The sequence below is a fragment of the Monopterus albus genome, unplaced genomic scaffold (assembly GCF_001952655.1).
Source record: "Monopterus albus unplaced genomic scaffold, M_albus_1.0 scaffold295.1, whole genome shotgun sequence".
NCBI lineage: Eukaryota > Metazoa > Chordata > Actinopteri > Synbranchiformes > Synbranchidae > Monopterus > Monopterus albus.
The window spans coordinates 429,764-447,441 of NW_018128175.1; the positions used below are offsets into that span (position 1 = coordinate 429,764).

Genomic DNA, 17,678 nt, shown 5'->3' on the forward strand with positions numbered 1-17,678 from the left:
AAATAGGGGGGGGGGGGGATTTGTGAAAGATGAAAAGACAAAGCAACCAGACACCCTGACTGGGATTAGCTGTGACGGATTTTGCATCTAATGAAGTGCCCTGTTGGAGAGAATTACTGGGAGTAATAGGATAACTATTCCCTCATATGACAAGCCAGTTCCCTTATGTCCCATTATGTTCAGACAGGCTGTCACAGAATATTTATGTTTATGAGCATGTTTTTGTGTGTGTCACTAAGAGTAAGTGAATGCCTTCTGAGATGCAGCTACACACATACACAGTTGATAAAAAGATTCCAGGTAATACCATAGCCCCTTCTTTTCAGTATCCATAACATAAACATAGTCCCAGGCCAATGACAGCATGGGTCATCTGATATAATCCAGCAACAGGAACCCTGTGGACTTTGTCCTAATAACTAAATCAGCAGGGGCTGTAAGTGTCAGGTGTGTAAGCATGTTGACACCTGCACCAATGTTTCTTTAAAAAAAAAAAAAAAAAAAAATGGCAAGCAAAACATTATAAAGCTTCTGAAAGGCTTCACACCAAAAGGAGAATATGGTGTACTGTATGGGATGTTTCTACAATGGCCATCTATGATCACAGTGTTTGCTGTGTTTACACAGCAGGATGCCAGTAAAAAGTTAACAGGAAGTTAACTCCAACCTTCTCTGCCTCCCATTAAAATCTACAATACAAGTGGTTCTTGTAGTCACATAACCTGCTCTCCCTGTCTTTCCACATCATCGCCTTATTTCTTTGTCTCTTCAGGAACATTCTAACAGACAAAAAATTCACAGAGACAGTGAGTGAATGAATGGCAGTGTAGTTTCCCTAAATGAAATGGAAGGGACTGCAGATAGAAAAATCGGGTGTGGATATGTTCCTGGCTTTAAGAACAGCACCCTTAAATCAGGAAAACACAAAGCATCAACACAGGTAAGTCAGTAAAGTCCAAAAAAAAAAAAATTTCTAACAAGGTCTCAGGCAGCAAAACAAATGGCAGAAATTAGGGGTTACACTGTATTATTGGACCACATAAAGTAGACGTGTGTGTTGTCAGTGTGGTGACTGTAATGGTACTGTGTGGAGAGCAAAGTAAGACTGGTACTCTAACACACATAAACACACACACACACAATCACTCTCCCATGCACACTCCTTGAAGGTCCCCACTGGCATGTTCCCCTTAAATTAAAACATACCAGTTAGAAGTATTACTCTACATATAGCAGGTTAATATTACTACACGTGTCTCCATGGTAACTAGGGAAGAGAGACAACCATTCTAGGATTGGAGGAGCCAGACAGGACTGTTGTCAGCAAAGACCTAATATATTATATCTTTCTCTACTGGTGGGGCAGTAAGGCAATAGCCATGTGAAGGCTGTAGTGGACCAGCTGCCATGGTAATGATAGTGTGGGAACACCACACCAGGGCTGAGGACTGGGGACCTGGTAGTGAGATGTGTCCATAATCACTGAGGGCCTGAGGAGGATCAGCTGCCACTTTCCCAGCCTCATGCCCGGTCGCTGCAGACACCTTGTTACCTCATATTCTCTTCCTGGCCACCTCCACATCTTGGCACTCAACAACTGACAGTGCTATCAGCATCTGGCCAGCATAGTAGGTGGCCATGATGATAGTGCGTGAATAGGGCACAGGGAAGCAGAACTTGTTGACAGCGATGGTGACATCGGAGGCAATGAAGAGCACAGCGCCAATGCAAGCGGACAGCTTGGTCCAGGTCCACAGGTCGTTGGCAAGCTGCAGGCCTGCGGTGGCCCGCCAGCCCATGAAGCCAATCAGAATGGTGTAGACGCCGACGAGGTAGGTGAAGGGGCCACACAGGTAGGGGTACAGCAGGATGTAGATCAGAGAGGACACAGCAGTATACACAAGGCCAGCGCACAAGTTAAGGGGCTTCATCCCGTAGGCGGACGAGTAGAGGATGTGGGCGATGGCAAACATCAGGAGGCCTGAAAAACAGAGATGGTTGACTTTGACCTCTCTTAGACTTGGGTTTAAAGCACAGCCCACCACTGAAGTGACTATTAGATCACAACGTTTATTCCACATATCGGAGGTGTGATTATATTCATGGACGCACACCAGAAGGGGGGTAAACTTGGTAATACATTCCGACTAACTGGAACTCCGAACACAATGCTATTTAACCCCTCACACGGTGGCTAATGTGACACACTCTGAGAACTGGAACATACCACTTGCGGGGGGAGAAACAAGAGGGGAGGAAATGGAATAGTCCAAATGACATTACCCTTTTAAGAAGGCCTGTAGGACATGATTTAAATCTGAACAGTATCCAACAAAGTGGTTTTCTATCTAGCTACCCACTGTAGACTGACTGACCACTTTATTAGGCACACTTGTACAGCTGTATGCAATTCAATGCAATATTTCCACCTTAACATTGGTGTTTATGAAGCTCAAAATGTTTACATTTTGGTGAAATTGTCATAAATGTATAAATTCAATTATATGTTTATTATTGAGGTCATAGTTAAAGGTGATTTTGTATATTATACTTTTTTCCCCAGAGGTGCCTCTGGAAATATTAACATAGCCGGTGAGTGTACAATAAAGTCTTAAGTAGTATTAATATGTATAAAGAATCATATGTAATGTACTTCTGTTTGTTACATTAACAATGATGGGTCAAAGTTGAACCAGGAGTTATGTCTGCAACCACAATGAATGCCTACAATGCACCGTTCTGCAAATAGATCTGATATTTGGCTAACCTGAAGATTAGTTTAAAACATGGATGATTACCAAGCTCATATTTCACTCCTTTATAGTGATGTCAACACCTTCTTAGAAACTAGCATGCTATTATGGGAATGATGACAAAAATTACAAGAACAGGGCCCAACTTTAAAACACAATTATCCTATAAGTAAATCCATATGCAACTGTTCATGATGTTTCCCCTCACCATGGACGAAGTAGCCCTGCTCCTGCCAGATGAGAAAGGCATCACCCAGAGCAGAAAAGATGAGGCCAGCCAAGATCCTGCGGGCACTGGCATGAGCACACAGGAAGCTAAAGCCATGTGCTAGTAGAAAGACCCAGAGGCAGAAGATGGGCAGACATTTAATCAGGGCACTGAACCAGGATGGGCTTGAGGTAGGCAGCCACAGGACAAAGTATACACAGGTTGCCTTGAGGAACGGCACAAGCTTCGGGCCTTCACTCTTGACCTGAAAGCAGAGTAAATATTTATCACAGAGTCAAAGTTGGTTGCACTTATATAAAGTTATATTATTCAGAGTCAGTGCTGTAGTAGTGAGTCCTAAAACCCAGAACCGAGTTACCATTTTTGCACTTCCAGTTCCCTCACCCTGAAGTCAGTGGGTTTATTTGAATCAGTTTTAGGTTTTATGAATTAAATGAGGTCTGTGGTTAACACAAGGCCAATATATTTTCAAGTTTTGTTCTAAGAAATTAACCATGTCAGTAAATACCCCACTTGTGATTTTTAATGCTTTACATGTATTTAAAAAGGCAGTTGCTAACAAGTCCACAGAGGGTGCCATTACTGCTGTTCTCCATCCAGCCCTCACCCACCTAGATTCAAAGAACTCTTACATGCGAATGCTGTTCCTAGACTTCAGCTCAGCATTCAACACAATAATTCCCCAGCAGTTTATAGAAAAACTTGGAATCTTGGGACTCAAAACCTCTCTCTGCAACTGGGTGCTAGACTTCCTAACAGGGAGGCCACAAAATGTGCGGGTCGGCAGCAACATCTCCAAGACCATCACGCTGAGCACAGGGGCTCCCGCAGGGGTGTGTGCTCAGCCCATTGCTCTTCACACTGCTGACCCATGACTGTGTGCCAACCTACAGCACCAACCACATTGTCAAGTTTGCGGACAGCACGAATGTAGTTGGCCTCATTACCAACAATGATGAGGCCAACTACAGGAGTGAGGTGTGCCAACTGGTACAGTGGTGTAAGAACAATACCCTCTTCTTCAATGTGGGAAGACTAAAGAGATCGTTGTGGACTTCAGGAGAAAACCTCTAAAGCATCCCCCACTGACCATTGATGATGCTGTAGTGGACAGAGTGAGCAACACCAGGTTTCTGGGGGCGCACAATCTGCTGCTGACTGTTTTCCAACGTCATATCTGCTGCTGTTGGTCATTTGCACTGCTGTCCATGTACATTTCATAAGCTATTATGCATCTCATCACCAACGCTCCTGGTGATTCTGGCCATCTGACAATCATCTTGTTATTATTGCACTACTGTCACTGTTTGCACATGGCTTTGAGTTTCTTCATAGCCTATTAGGTTGTACCATTTAGTTTATCCTTAGTACTTTAATTCAGTCTTCATAATCCTATAATTCTGAGTTTATTCAACCGTTATTCTATTTAGTTTCTTAAATGGTATTCAATATTAGGAGAGAGAGAGAAACAGCATTTTGATTTTTCTGTATGTCCTGCACATATAGTGAACTGACAATAAAAAAAAAAATCTTTGATCTCTGAAGTGGCTAAATGAGACTACAGTGGCTGTCTGGTATTTTACGGAGACTAAACTACTCACTACCCTGCCTATACAGTCTCATAAACTTGCACTCTTGCAAACTGTTCTGACACGGCCATGATCACTAGCTGGATCAGGTCATACCCAGCATAGTTCATTTATAGCCTTTTACTTCTGGCAGCTGTATTTGGACTTCCAAAGTCATAAAAGTAGTGTTCACTTGTGAAGATTATCTTGCTGAACAAAACGCGTGTCATAAACTGTTGTTTGTCACAGAGCTTATTTTTTGCAATAATCCAGAAGCCTGTGGAAAAATCTTATTGCTTTTGGTCGAGGGAACCAGGGTGATGCTAATTTCCGTGTGGGCCTACAAACTAGATTTATAAAAGGGACTTTTATTTCTTTTATTTCAAGAAAAATACATCACAGGAAGCAAAAACCTCAAAAGAGTCAGCACTTTGTGTGTTGTGTGAAGTTCAGTATCTCACATCTTAATTATAAAGAGGGAATAGAAGTAGCAAACTTGAAGTACTTCACCTTATTTGGGAGTGTGGTTTGAGAACAGTCGACAGGCTTGCTTTATGTGGTGAACAGTTTACATCACTATGTTGGGCATGCATGTGTTTTGTAACTGAAGCGAAACACTGAAACGGCAAGTAGAAGGGGAAATGGAAAAGGCTTCTACTGATCTTCTGACTTCTAATAACCTTTCCTTCATTTCTTTTTTGACTCCCTCACCATCTTGTTTTATTTTCTCCTCATATTCTGGAGAACACTGTGCCATAATCAAGTCTCCATTTCTTCCTCCCAACTGTGTTACCGTTCATGTTTCTTACTATCCAAATAGATGAGGCCCATCGGGATCACAAAAACAAAATTACAAAGAAGTTTTGCAACACCTCTAGAAAGATCAACCACACACAGTATGGTTCTGAGAATCATTCTCAGTATAAGCAGAAGGCGCTGGGATTCAAAGAGGGAGAAGAAAGGCGAGGTAGAGCTGGGAGAGGAATATAGTGAGAGAGGGTTCACTAGAGGAGGGCTGAGGAGGATATAAGTAAAACAGGCGTTGGAGGATGTCAAAGGGGTCACGGTGCAACTGGAAAAGAGTTTAAAAGAACAGGTAAGATGTGCTATTCAGTGCACCAGATGTCCAATTGCCATTTTAAACTCTTCTCCACAATTATTCTATGGTAAAATGATGCAAAAAAAAAAAGAAAAAAAAGAAGGAAAAAAAAAAAAAAGAAGTGGACTCTGCTAAAAATTAACAATAATGAGGAAGTAGAAAGCCATGAGGAAGTGAAGATTGAAGGTTCTGGTAAAGTACAGTGAGCAAGATGGGGCTAGCAGGACTGAAATTACATATAGGAGAGGACAGGCGAGTAGGAGATAAGAGACAATGAGGGGTCATTCTAGTTCATACAGTCCATGCTCCTGGAGGAGGGTGGGGGCCCTGATTGCACAACTGTTTAATGAAATCGCAGAAATTAGCAGACAGGATAAGGCACAGTGTTTCAAACCTGCCCTGGTGTACCTGATATGCCTAACACACAGCAGGAAAACAAGAGGAATTTCACATTTTCTTGCATGGTAACAAGCATGTTTAGACAAAAACATACACACAACATGCTGTCTGCTGTGACCGAGTGGCCAAAATAACATTGCTTCATTTAAGAATTATGGCCATGGTGTCGCCATTATGAAACCAGCATGACGCTAAGAGGTTTACATGCGAGACTACTGTAATGCATTTCTTACCATTTTTAGAAGATATCATTAACATCTGATTGTAGAGCATATGAGGCTCTAAACATGACTTAGGGGGTGCCAAGAATACTGACACCCTATTGATTTAGGGTGCCTTTGTGCCTTTAGATTCACTCAGATCTTCTGCTGTGGGTTTGGTACCTATTCAGATCCAAACATTCAACATTTTATTTTCAAATCTGCTTCCACACTCAAATATTTCAAAGACACCACTAATCTGCAGTTCCGGTTTCAACAGCTTATTATATGTTTACATTTCTACTAGCCTTTTAATACAATGTATTTCTGTGTCTGTACCTGGAATTTGTATTTTAGCTTGTTGCTATTTGGTTTTACTGCCGTCATAAAGCACCCTTTACTGAAAAAGGGTGTTTTTTTTTTACATAAGCAGTGACCATGGCTGCTTCTTTTTACATGAGTGCAGATTTCATATTCTCATTTATCTTAAACAACTTTGTGCAGTTTCATTCTTGTTCCTCTAAACTTTCCCAGGATCAATAAAGTCCACTGTCTGATCAGTCAGTATTATGGAAAATATTAAAATAAGCTGGTGTATTGTAGCTATGCTGACTTTTACTGAGGAAATAATAATTTTCTTCTAGCTTTATGTCCATTTAAAACATTACAAGTTTCTAACAAATGGAAGTGGCATGAGAGAAATGTTTCCACTGAAGCAAAACTAATGTTAGCTAATGTGAACTAAAGCACTCCTCCTCTTCATTATGTACTTGATACCTCCCGTTCATCAAACAAACAAAGGCATAAACAAAGATTAAAGCAAGATTTATGACAAAAGTATTTGCATGATGAGTCCATCTATCCCATTAAGGGATTAGGCCAAATGGGTGCCATTCAAGTGCACTGGAGACAGCACTAGCATCACTCAAAGACTGTCCAATATAAATGTGTTTATCAGGCCACTGGTGGTTACTTATACACAAGACAGAAAATCCTAACATATGTCTGTCATACTGTCATGATTCAGGTAGGTCTCTAAGCAACATCACCACCCAAATAAATCACATTTTTAATAGGATGCAATGAAAGCACGTTTTGCCTGCAAGTCAAGACCCAATAATATTGACCCTTGATCACAGATTCCCATAACCTTTGGTCTTATTTGAGCTGCATTGAAGCCATACTTCGCAGTTTCCCCTTCCACTGTTTTTCTTGTAAACCTATTGCCTCAGCACTAAGTACAGGGAATGGGAACCACCCTATAGCATAAGGTATACAAAAGCTACTCTTTCAAGAAAAGGACTTAAATCGCCAACAGTGTTACACTGTTAATTTGGCACATTACACTGTGCCAAATTATTGTTTTTCTCACATCACCTACCATAACTGCTGCAATAGCTTCTTCTCTAATATATGGATCACTATCATGTTATTCTAACAACTGCACAAAAATGTTCCACCAAGAAGGTGCAGTGCAATTACACCTGCTGGAATTCATACATTGGTCTGGAGTGGATTTAATGGTTTTATTTCGCTGAGGCTCAGCCCAGTTTTCTCATTTAGTCTTTTATCAAAAAGAGATTGTCAGGGGTTTGCAGCACTACATTGTCTTGGCTGTAACCTGTTCTACTCACAGTGATCGAGGCGCCAGTTTGTCTGCAGAGACACTGAACAGCAAATCATGAGCCCTGTGTGAGTGCAGGGTACAGAACATAGTGCCTCATTTGGGAGGCAAATGAAATGATTCATTGTGTTATCAACTAGAAGTCTGACAGGCTGTAAACACCTACCTAGTTCTCCAGATAAAAAAATAAAGTAAAAGGTGGAGTGTATTTGTATAGCCATTAGCAAGCAATAGATTTTCTTGTGGAATGAACAACAAGATCACATGACTCCCTTCTCCAAAGTGTTCTTGTATGCAAACCAATGAAACAATGGTACCAACAAAATAATTTTCTGGCATTTTTACACACAGTGATCCTGAACAGTGACAGTAGTGCAATAATAATAAGAAGACTGTCAGGTGGCCATCATCACCAAGGACGTTGGTGATAAGATGCTATTATGGACCTCCTGCCTGGCCTCCTGCCTGGACTGCAGCTAAGATGAGTTGTAGTAGAATGAAGCATATGAAATGTACATGGACAGTAATGCAAATGACCAACAGCAGCAAATAAAAAAAAAAAAAAAAGTCAGCAGCAGATTTACATATAATATGACAAAAGGGGGGAATGTATTGAGTTTGTGCAAACAGCAGAAGTAGGATTGTTCATCCATTCTAGGTCATATACCGACTGCCAGAAACATGATACACAGAAGTACATTAAAGACCTGTAAACTCTTGAGCATTTCATTTGGCAGAAAGGAACTGTAACATAAGTATGGTCCCACAAAGCACAGTTGCCATCTGAGTCACGTGACAATATTCCTTTGTACTATCACAACACTGGTTCATTCCATACAGCTGCTTCAACTCCAGTGAGAACTTTGAGCTCAGTTTCAGACAAGTACAGTGCAATAAATGAAGGGCTTTTCACACAACTAAATACCTTTTTTGTAACAATCTATGTGGTGCAGTATATAAATGCTTTGAATGCTGAAGTAAGTGAGTGCAGTAAAAACATTGTTGATCAAGGGCTAAATGCCACTATAGTTGTGTCTATAAAGCCTAAAAGAGAAGTGAAGTTCCCAATGTATCTCTGGGCTACAACAGTTACCTGTCAGCAAGTGTAAAGTCCACATTAGTAAAGGCCAGTATGTACTGATTGGAGACTGTTTGTGCTCCCAGTGGCTGATTCTATATCATCTATAAAGGACAAAAGTTGATCAACTCCCTTAAGAGCACAACAGTGTGTTAAACAAATGGTGTAGTACTGTTTATTAGGAGTCAGAAATTAAAACAAGCTGCATTTTATGTAGAAGTAACAAAAGAATTATGGCAGCATCTAATGGTGTAATGACCCCTTTTCATAACCTTTGAGTCGAGATGAATGGTGAACTCATTGACATTTCTGGGGGGTTATTTATATTTTAGTTATTACAATGTACTTTTTCAAATGTAACTCATAACAGATGGTAGGATGTATACAATGATGTATAGTAAAATAAGATAAAATAAAAAAAATTATGCTGATTAACCGATTTATGTTTATGGTGGTCAATGTGATGTTTCGGGATGATCACAAAGTCACTGTCAATGCTTGTAGACGTTTTACTTTCTTAATACCAAACGGAGCACCACATCCGTCCAATAATGTTTTAAACCCAGGACATGCTTCTGCATATTAGTTAGGTAACCGCAGGATCTGTTCAGCCATCATCATTACTAAGGCAACCAGTTTAAAAGGCAGCTATTCCTCCACAAGGCAGTCGCACACATCAGAATTTATTATAGGCCTAGTTAACCCATACCATCCTTCTTGGCCCCTGAAAACGGGGTAACATTTCATAGCAGGTCTATTAATGTAAGAGGATGCTAGGGCTGGTCAAATTATTCATATAGCCGTCACATTTACTTGTCAAAATGACAAATTACCTACAGTGTCAGTTGGGTCAATTGTAGAGCTAATGGACAGACTAAACAAGAGAGTCTATGAAAAACACGGCTACAGCAAAGCATATGAGAAGAAAGCCAGACACAGAAGAGCGCTGCTTGGCGCATGCGTCACTGAAGGGTACAGGAATAAAAAAGGAATAAAAAAGGAGAAAAAAAAAGAAAGTCGTCACGTGATATACTCTCTTTTTGTCAGATGCCTTTGGAAATATGTGGAAACGTCCTTCAGTATTTGACAATTGAGAGGAAACTGATATTCTGCACATAAAAGTTCCTGCTTTGTGTGTGCAGCACATACAGACGCATATTATTAAGTATCGAGGCGAAGCGACACTAAAAAGAGAGTGGGTGTGGATGGACACCTCGCTGAACATGTCTAAATTAGCACCAGACATTCTCACTTAATGCGAATTAGGTTATCACTTAAAGAGCATGTGCTGGCCTCCTAAGACAAAGTATGACATGCTATGCTATGCTATGAATAATAACACAAACACTACATTGAACGCTGAATTCCTAATCCAGAGGCGGTAGATAATGAACCAGCAATGATAGAAACATTCAAATGCGTGGACAATTTTACCTCCGTAGGTGTTGTTATCGTGTAGCTAAACTAACTACCAATATTATTCCTGTTTGTGTGAAAAATATCAACGCCGGTTTGACGAATACTCACCACTGTTACTGGAGAAACCATTTCTCCTTCTGCGGTGTCGGTGAAAACGTATATACTATCTAAAATCGGTTTATGTCGTCCTGTTTATATCCTACCGCATGAGAGCTGTAGATTGTTTTTGTGTCCTTTCCAGTGGGCGGTCCGACGTCTTTGTTGAGGGTGGGAGGACGGCCTCAACGTGGACACCGCTTCCGCTGTTGTCCAATAGAAGCAGAGAGTTGTCGTGACGAATGCGTGACAAAACGTCAGGCACGCCCCGATTAGGAGGAGTCGGTCTCATACTGGAGCAGATGGCATTTATTTACATTTCACAGAAATAGAGCTTGTTGGTAGCATTATTGCCCAGCTTGTTTATTCGTGTGTGCTGTCAATCCAGTGTTATTGAGTCACAGCAGGCAACAGAATGTAGATGAAAAGAAAAGAAAGGAAAATATGACCCCCATCTCCAAAAAAGTCTCATGACAGACACATAGGAATGCTCCTCAATTCTGAGTATTAGTTGCATTAAAAAGATGAGTTTATAATAAACTGAATGAAATGTTGGTCAGTGTCATTGTACAGTAATACCTAGTGCTGTTTTGAAATGTCCATTCATCATTAAATAACTTCTTCTTTTCTCACTTTTGTCTTTGGTCATTTTTTTTCTGCCATTTGTCTTTATGTTCCCACTAAGCTATATTTTAGATGAATGAACCAATAGTGTAGTTGAATTAACATTTTTGTTATAGTTATTTAAGGTGCCTTTTTAAGTAGCCTATATTTTTCTTAAAGTTCCCATGGTACACTAATTTCCAGCCATTTAATTTTTAATTTTGGGTACCTCTAGATTAGCTTTGCACCCATTTTAACTCAAAATAGTCTGTAGTTATTTCAGAACAATAAAACACAATAACATAAGGAGAGCCTCCTCATGACAATGAAAGGATAGTTCCTGAACGTGCACAACTCCTGTTGCCGGTCAGGAAGTTATGGCACTAGGGCAGTGGTCCAAGTGTGGAACCCAATGCCTTGAACTGCAGAACACAATCAAAGTACAATAACTCTTAAGGTTCATGGTTCAAGGATTTTATTTATACAGAACATCGAAATACAATTTCTCTCTCACCTAGAATTGGGTGCCATAACATTTAGGAACTAAAATAGAGTAAAAATAGAATAGAATAGAATAGAATAGAATAGAATAGAATAAGAACTGGATTGACGTAATTAGGATAAATCTAAATGGTACAGCCAATAAGCTGTGACTCAAAACCATGTACAGTCAGTGACAGTAGTGCAAACAATAATAGGAGATTGTCAGATGGTTCAGCATCACCAGGGCATTGGTGATGAGGTGCAAATAGCATATGATATGGTACACATGGACTGTGCTGCAAATGACCAACAGCAGCAGATATCCCGGCAAAAAAAACTAAAACAAAAAACAGTCAGCAGCAGGTTTACCTGTAATATAACAAAAAGGGGGAATGTATTGAGTTTGTGCAACATCAGAAGTATTCTTTTTTATATCTTCTTATGTTGTGTGGTGGGTTACTGTCCAGGGGTGGGGGTGGGGGGGTAGTGAACAGTGTTCAGCATCCTCACAGCCTGGTGAATGAAGCTGTTTGTAAGTCTGGTGGAGTGGGCCTGAAGACTTCTCCCTGAAGGCAAGAGTTTGAAGTGGGAGTGTGTGGGGTGGGAGGTGTCATCAGCAATAAGTACTTAAATAGAATATTCTGCTTTTACTGGAATATTTCATTTATATCCTAATTTATAGCCTACTTTTCCCACTGATAAGGCAAATATTAGTCTTGTTATTTAAAGCTATTTAAAAGTTTAGTATTAAATTAAATAACAGTACATAACAGTTGTACCCAAACAAGACATAAAGTATCCCTTTGACTTGCTAAACTAAAATGCATATGAACTTTTGTTAAAGTAGAACCTTGAATGCAGGATCTTTACCTGTAATTGAGTCGCCTACTATAACGTTAGGGCTATGGTATTACCATTAGTCTACTTGAGTAAAAGATCAACAATAAATATAACCTATTTGTAACAGTTCTGAAGCTCTTTTGTTAATTGCTTCAGGCCGATATAACTGGTAGTTAGGCAAAAATAATTAATAACTCAATAAATTTTTGTAACACCACATTTCTAGAGTATTTTAGATAAATAAAATATTCATAGTGGTAGCGACATCATGTGGTCTAAAAATGTCAAAACTCTTTTTGGACGGATATTGCGTAAGGAAACCATAACATGGCGAAAAGCGGAAGTTCCCGTCACACATAAAACCCGGAATGAATTACATTATAAATAACGGAATGGGTTAATCTCAAACTACTGTGAATAAACGTGAAGTCACAAAAATCCACTACCTTTAGACCTGCTCTGTCAAGCCTATTGGCTACACTTGCTGATGAACATATATCTGACTCATTATTTTTAGTTGGTTGCAGAGTTACACGATTTTCTAAATAATAATAATAATAATAATGATAAATTAAAATACAATAAAGATTACAGTTTGTTTATCGTTTGTTAAATGCGTCGTCACATTTTCACATGCTAAGCATATTATGAACAAAACGGTCCTCTTCTCATCTTACTCAACAAGCAAATATGTAAAATTAAAATAGCCTAACACATTTAGAGAATACTACGTTGCAACACTGACCAATATCCTCCCGCTTACCAGACATCAGACACTCGTTAAACAAAATATATTTTTCTCGTGATAAAATGTCTGATAATGCAACCCTTTACTGTGTATTTGAACTGTTATGCTTAGCAAAAAAATGATCAAACCAAGACTATAAAATATAAACCTTTAATGTCGCCTATTTACTGACTCTTTGGTGTGTCACAAAAACGGAAGTACATAACAGCGAATTCTCTCATTTCCTTACAAAACTGTCTGGTCCCTTTAATTTTTCGTCTTTCTGGTTATTAATATTTACCAGCATCCGGCGTCCGTTACGGCTGAGTTTTTAGTCTTTTTCTTTCAGTAGGCTTTAATAACACTAATATTTTGATGGATCTGTCTTTCGTTGAACGTACTATATCGTTACAAAGGCCAAATTCGTCGGTCAGGCTTCTTGGTGGTCAGTAAATGTAGGGTTTGCTAACATATGCTATCGGATGTGCGGATGAAGTAGCTAGAGTTAGTTATTAGTTAACTGTTCAGTATACAGTTTGCCTCCTTATGGACTGTGTTTGACAAATTTGTTTCTTTATAGCAATATAAGTGCCGCTTTATAGAGCTATATTCAGAGTTAACGTACTTGTTTTGTAGCGTTAAACCAAACGCTAACAGTTATCCTCGACACTCCTGGTCGCGTTTTTCCTGAGAAGCTTCAGCCAGCCAGCTTGCATCACCTGCTGCCAAAATGATGGACTTTGATAATATATTAAACATTGCTTCGCAAAACCAGGACCACAACAGCTCTGTACAGGTGTGTTGAACACTAAGACTTGCACTCAAGTTAGTTAGGCCAAACAGGACCGTATGGATTTCTGGACAATGTTGTTAGCATGCAAATGACAGCTCATCTATCCGTGTGGATGTGATAATGTAGCTAGCTACTAACTTCCTCTCTTGTCGGCATATACAGCATGCTAGGCTATGAAGACTTTTATAAACACCCGTTTGCTTTGGTGTCTTTAGTTTAGCAATCAATGTTGATCTTTTAACTAGCATGACTGATAAATTATATTTAAAGTAAAGAAGCCTGTTTAATTGCTCCATATTAAAAATTTATTTGACGCTCCCTCTTTGAACAGAAGAGATACAGTTTACAAGCTGGACCACCCAAAAAGGTCCCGAAGTCAAAAGGCGTAAACCCTGCTGCTGTGCAGGCACTTCTGAAGAAGCAACAGAAAGAGACCAAAATGAAAGGTAACTGAAAAAATTAAGTTAAGGCAGATAACAGAAATTTGATAGTCACCCACATACAGAAATTGCCGTTCATTTAAGATTTAATATACTTTTTTTTTTCAGAAATGCAACAGAAGAAAGAGAAGGAGGCACTAATCGCCAAGAGGGTTGAGTTGAAGTCAGACCGTAAAGCACGAGCCATGGCTTCCAGAACTAAGGACAATTTCAAAGGTTACAATGGCGTCCCAGTGGTGGAGGGTCCTAAGAAGAGGAGATCAAAACTAGATATGCAAGAACCTAATTCAATTGCTATAGAAAATTTTAAAAATGACTCAATTGATACAGAGGATGATGAGGATTATTATGAGTATGAAGGTACAGATTCAGAGCCAGAGCAGGAGCCAGAGCCACTGAGACCAAGGAAAACCACATTTGTTAGTGGAAGTAGTAATAGTAGTAGCAGCAAACCCTCCTCTAACAAACCCTGTGGGCCACCCAAGCCCCCTCCACCCACCATGAACTTTGCAGATATACTTAAATTGGCAGAGGAGAAGCAGTTTCAGCCAGTTGAGTTAAAACCAAAGGTAGTGAGAAAGGAAGAAAGGCTCTACACAGCTGAAGAGTTGAGGGAACTGGAGATGGAGCGCAGGGCTAAGAGACAGGACAGAGACCGAGATTCAAAGGCAGAGGGAGGAAGAGTTAGCAATTCCCAGTCTAGCTCTAGTTCAATGAGAAAACACTCTTTAGAGAAGGACCAGAAAAACTATAAACCACAAAAAAACTCCCTAGAAAAGCCTAATCAATCCAGTGTGTCAGGAAAGAAGTTGCATTCAACACTGAGTAGTGATAGAGGCCACTCCACTTCCAAGTCTTGTGTTAATGACAGAGATGGAAATAGACCCAAGACATCCCACATAGATAGAGACAGATCCAAGGCAAGCTTGTCTAATTCTGGTGCCATAAACAGTAAAATTTCTTTGAAAGCCACATCTTCTCAGGTTTCAGCCAAACAAGTGGGCCCCAAGTCTTCATCTAGTCACAAATCCAACACCTCAAGTGACCTCAGCTTCAAAAAACAAAGCTCATCATTTCTTCAAGGAAGAGCTTCAGGTATTCCTGGGACCAGGCCTCCTGGTACAGCTGTAACAAGTCAGAAATCTCACCATGGGAGTTCTCAACAGACCAGGCCTATTCAGGGTAGCTCCTTGAAGCAGGGACCTACTGTCAGGGGCCACAAAGCTGGAAAGGGAGAACCACTAAGACCTGGAATTAATCCAGCAGTAAAATCAGGAGGTAAATCAGTGATAAGACCTTCGTCAGGTGGCCCTCCTAGGACTGGGAGCCAGCCTCAGGCAAGGCCTGGAGGCACGCTCCAGGCAAAGACTGGTCATGTCCCACAGGCCAGGCCTGGTGGGAGTCATCTACAGGGTCAACCTGGAGGTAGTGGATCCCGACCTCCGGGGATTGGACTTGGTCGGCCTCGTAGTGGAGGACCAGTACCTGGACAGTCTCCTGGCGGCATTGGATCAGGACCTGGAAGATCCAAGTGCACTGTGGTGTCAGAGACCATCTCATCCAAGAATGTTACTGGACCCAGACCAGGAGTCCCTTCTCGACCTGGGATGCCACAGAGACCAGGGATGCCACAGAGACCAGGGATGCCACAGAGACCAGGGATGCCACCAAGGCCTATGATGAACAGACCACCAGGTAAGGCCAAGAAAAGGAGAGAATACACATATCCATAGCAGTTTATTGCAATAATATGCCACATTTTGGGAAGATAGCAAATGGAATAAATAAAGTAACAGCGAGGGTAGTAAGGATGTAAGTGAAATGAAGACTGATTTACTTAAGCAAGTGTGCTTTACCCAATGGGTTTAAATCAGAGAAGTGCAGGATGTGGGGTAAAGGGTGTGGCTTGAGAACCTTTGACATTCCCTAACTTCACAAGTATGATCAGATATCCTCTTTATACCAAGCAAAAGAGCAAAAGCCAGTATTCTGCATAATAAGAATGAATTTCTGTATATCCAGGTACAATGTTACCACCTATCACATCTGCCTACAAGAGGAAATATGAGGAAGAGGAGTATGACTCAGAAATGGATGATTTTATTGATGATGGAGGGGACGCGCAGGAGGAAATTTCCAGGCACATTAAGGAAATCTTCGGTTATGATCGAAACAAGTAAGTGGTGTTCCAGTAGATTATAATTAGATTTTTGTTTAATTCAGATTCTATCAGAAAAAATGCTTTTATCTTCTTCAGATACAAGGATGAGAGTGACTATGCACTTAAATTCATGGAGAGCAGCTGGAGAGATCTGCAGAAAGAAGAGGCCAGGAGGTAAAGAAATTAACCTAACACTCTGTCACTCCAAAAATGAATCTGTTCCACATCTGTTCTCAAAGCTGCAGGATTTGTCTCCTTTACATATTGTTAGATTTTCTATATCCCTGTGTTTTCCTTCTTTAGTCTGAGACTGGCTGTGCAAGAGGATCTCGAGGAGCAGAGACGAGAGGAGGAGGAGCTGCAAAGACAAAATGCCAAGAGGAAAAGAAAGAACTAATGCAATTTGAGATTAATTAAAAACCCGAATTTCTTTTGAAACATGGAACAATGGGTCTGCCATCTTAACACGTGAAACTCAGTGACTGGCCACCTTGACCTCTGTTGCTTTCTTTCTGCTTTTCTACCTATGTTCAGACAAAAACTGAGTGGAGTGACACATGACATGGACTTGAGGAAAACCTCAGACAGTCAAAGGCTAAATACGCACAAATCATTAAGATGAAGTCGAAGGGATAAAATATAAAGTTCTCACATTTACCCTGTTATATATTTATTTCTCCCACTAAGTGCACAGTTTTTGCCATCAACAGTCCAAATTTAAAGAGAACTTTAAATATGGAGAAGTACTATTCTTTTTCTTTTTTAAGTCTTACAATAACATACTATGTTAAGTGTTAATATCATACTATTTTTGATCAGAAGCTGTTGGATATGTTTCCATGCAGACTTTGATTGTAAAGTCAGTTGATTATGCAGAAAGCATTACCACTTGATGTGTTGTGTGTTTCCCTTTGAAAGGTAGTGACAGAAATGATTGCATAAAAAGTCCGTCTGGTCAATGTTTACTCAAACTATGACATTCGTAGTAATATATACATACAGAGTTGTATTCTGCAACAGATGTTACTTAAAATATTTCCTTGCCATATAGTGTGTGTTTAATTTTTTTATGGAGTTTGTAAGAGAAAATCACTTTATCAAAGTTTATTGTTAGAACAGACTTGACTGCATCAGGACCGATGGCAGCAATACCTGTCCTGTCAAAT

At 40.1% G+C, this 17,678-nt stretch overlaps 2 protein-coding genes across 3 annotated transcripts; one reads left to right on the forward strand and one right to left on the reverse strand.

Moving 5' to 3' along the window:
• Positions 1 to 8: 8 nt before the first annotated feature.
• Positions 9 to 10,614, reverse strand: tmem86a (transmembrane protein 86A). Its single transcript, XM_020623278.1, has 3 exons — positions 10,478 to 10,614; positions 2,962 to 3,226; positions 9 to 1,981 (listed from the first exon to the last, which is right to left on the reverse strand). The coding sequence occupies exons 1-3, from the start codon at positions 10,496 to 10,498 to the stop codon at positions 1,554 to 1,556; spliced, it is 714 nt and encodes a 237-aa protein (XP_020478934.1). The 5' UTR covers positions 10,499 to 10,614; the 3' UTR covers positions 9 to 1,553.
• A 2,716-nt stretch (positions 10,615 to 13,330) lies between these two features.
• Positions 13,331 to 17,623, forward strand: spty2d1 (SPT2 chromatin protein domain containing 1). Of its 2 annotated transcripts, none has more exons than XM_020623260.1 (7): positions 13,331 to 13,573; positions 13,755 to 13,914; positions 14,243 to 14,357; positions 14,460 to 16,046; positions 16,374 to 16,527; positions 16,609 to 16,686; positions 16,816 to 17,623. In XM_020623260.1, exons 2-7 carry the CDS (start codon positions 13,849 to 13,851, stop codon positions 16,907 to 16,909), a joined length of 2,094 nt encoding a protein of 697 aa, XP_020478916.1. In that variant the 5' UTR covers positions 13,331 to 13,573; positions 13,755 to 13,848; the 3' UTR covers positions 16,910 to 17,623. The 2 variants fall into 2 exon arrangements, with proteins under 2 accessions (XP_020478916.1, XP_020478917.1); XM_020623261.1 differs by having other exon boundaries at positions 13,331 to 13,563.
• The last annotated feature ends 55 nt before the right edge of the window (positions 17,624 to 17,678 follow it).

Bases quoted from the DNA above. Each gene is read 5' to 3' on its own strand.
- spty2d1 (XM_020623260.1), top strand. From the start codon at position 13,849: ATGATGGACTTTGATAATATATTAAACATTGCTTCGCAAAACCAGGAC. The intron at 13,915-14,242 runs GTGTGTTGAACA...CTCTTTGAACAG, and splicing joins ACCACAACAGCTCTGTACAG to AAGAGATACAGTTTACAAGC. The intron at 16,528-16,608 runs GTAAGTGGTGTT...TATCTTCTTCAG, and splicing joins TTCGGTTATGATCGAAACAA to ATACAAGGATGAGAGTGACT.
- tmem86a (XM_020623278.1), bottom strand. From the start codon at position 10,498: ATGGTTTCTCCAGTAACAGTG. The intron at 3,227-10,477 runs GTGAGTATTCGT...CTCTGCTTTCAG, and splicing joins TGGTTTCTCCAGTAACAGTG to GTCAAGAGTGAAGGCCCGAA. The intron at 1,982-2,961 runs GTGAGGGGAAAC...TCTGTTTTTCAG, and splicing joins GCAGGGCTACTTCGTCCATG to GCCTCCTGATGTTTGCCATC.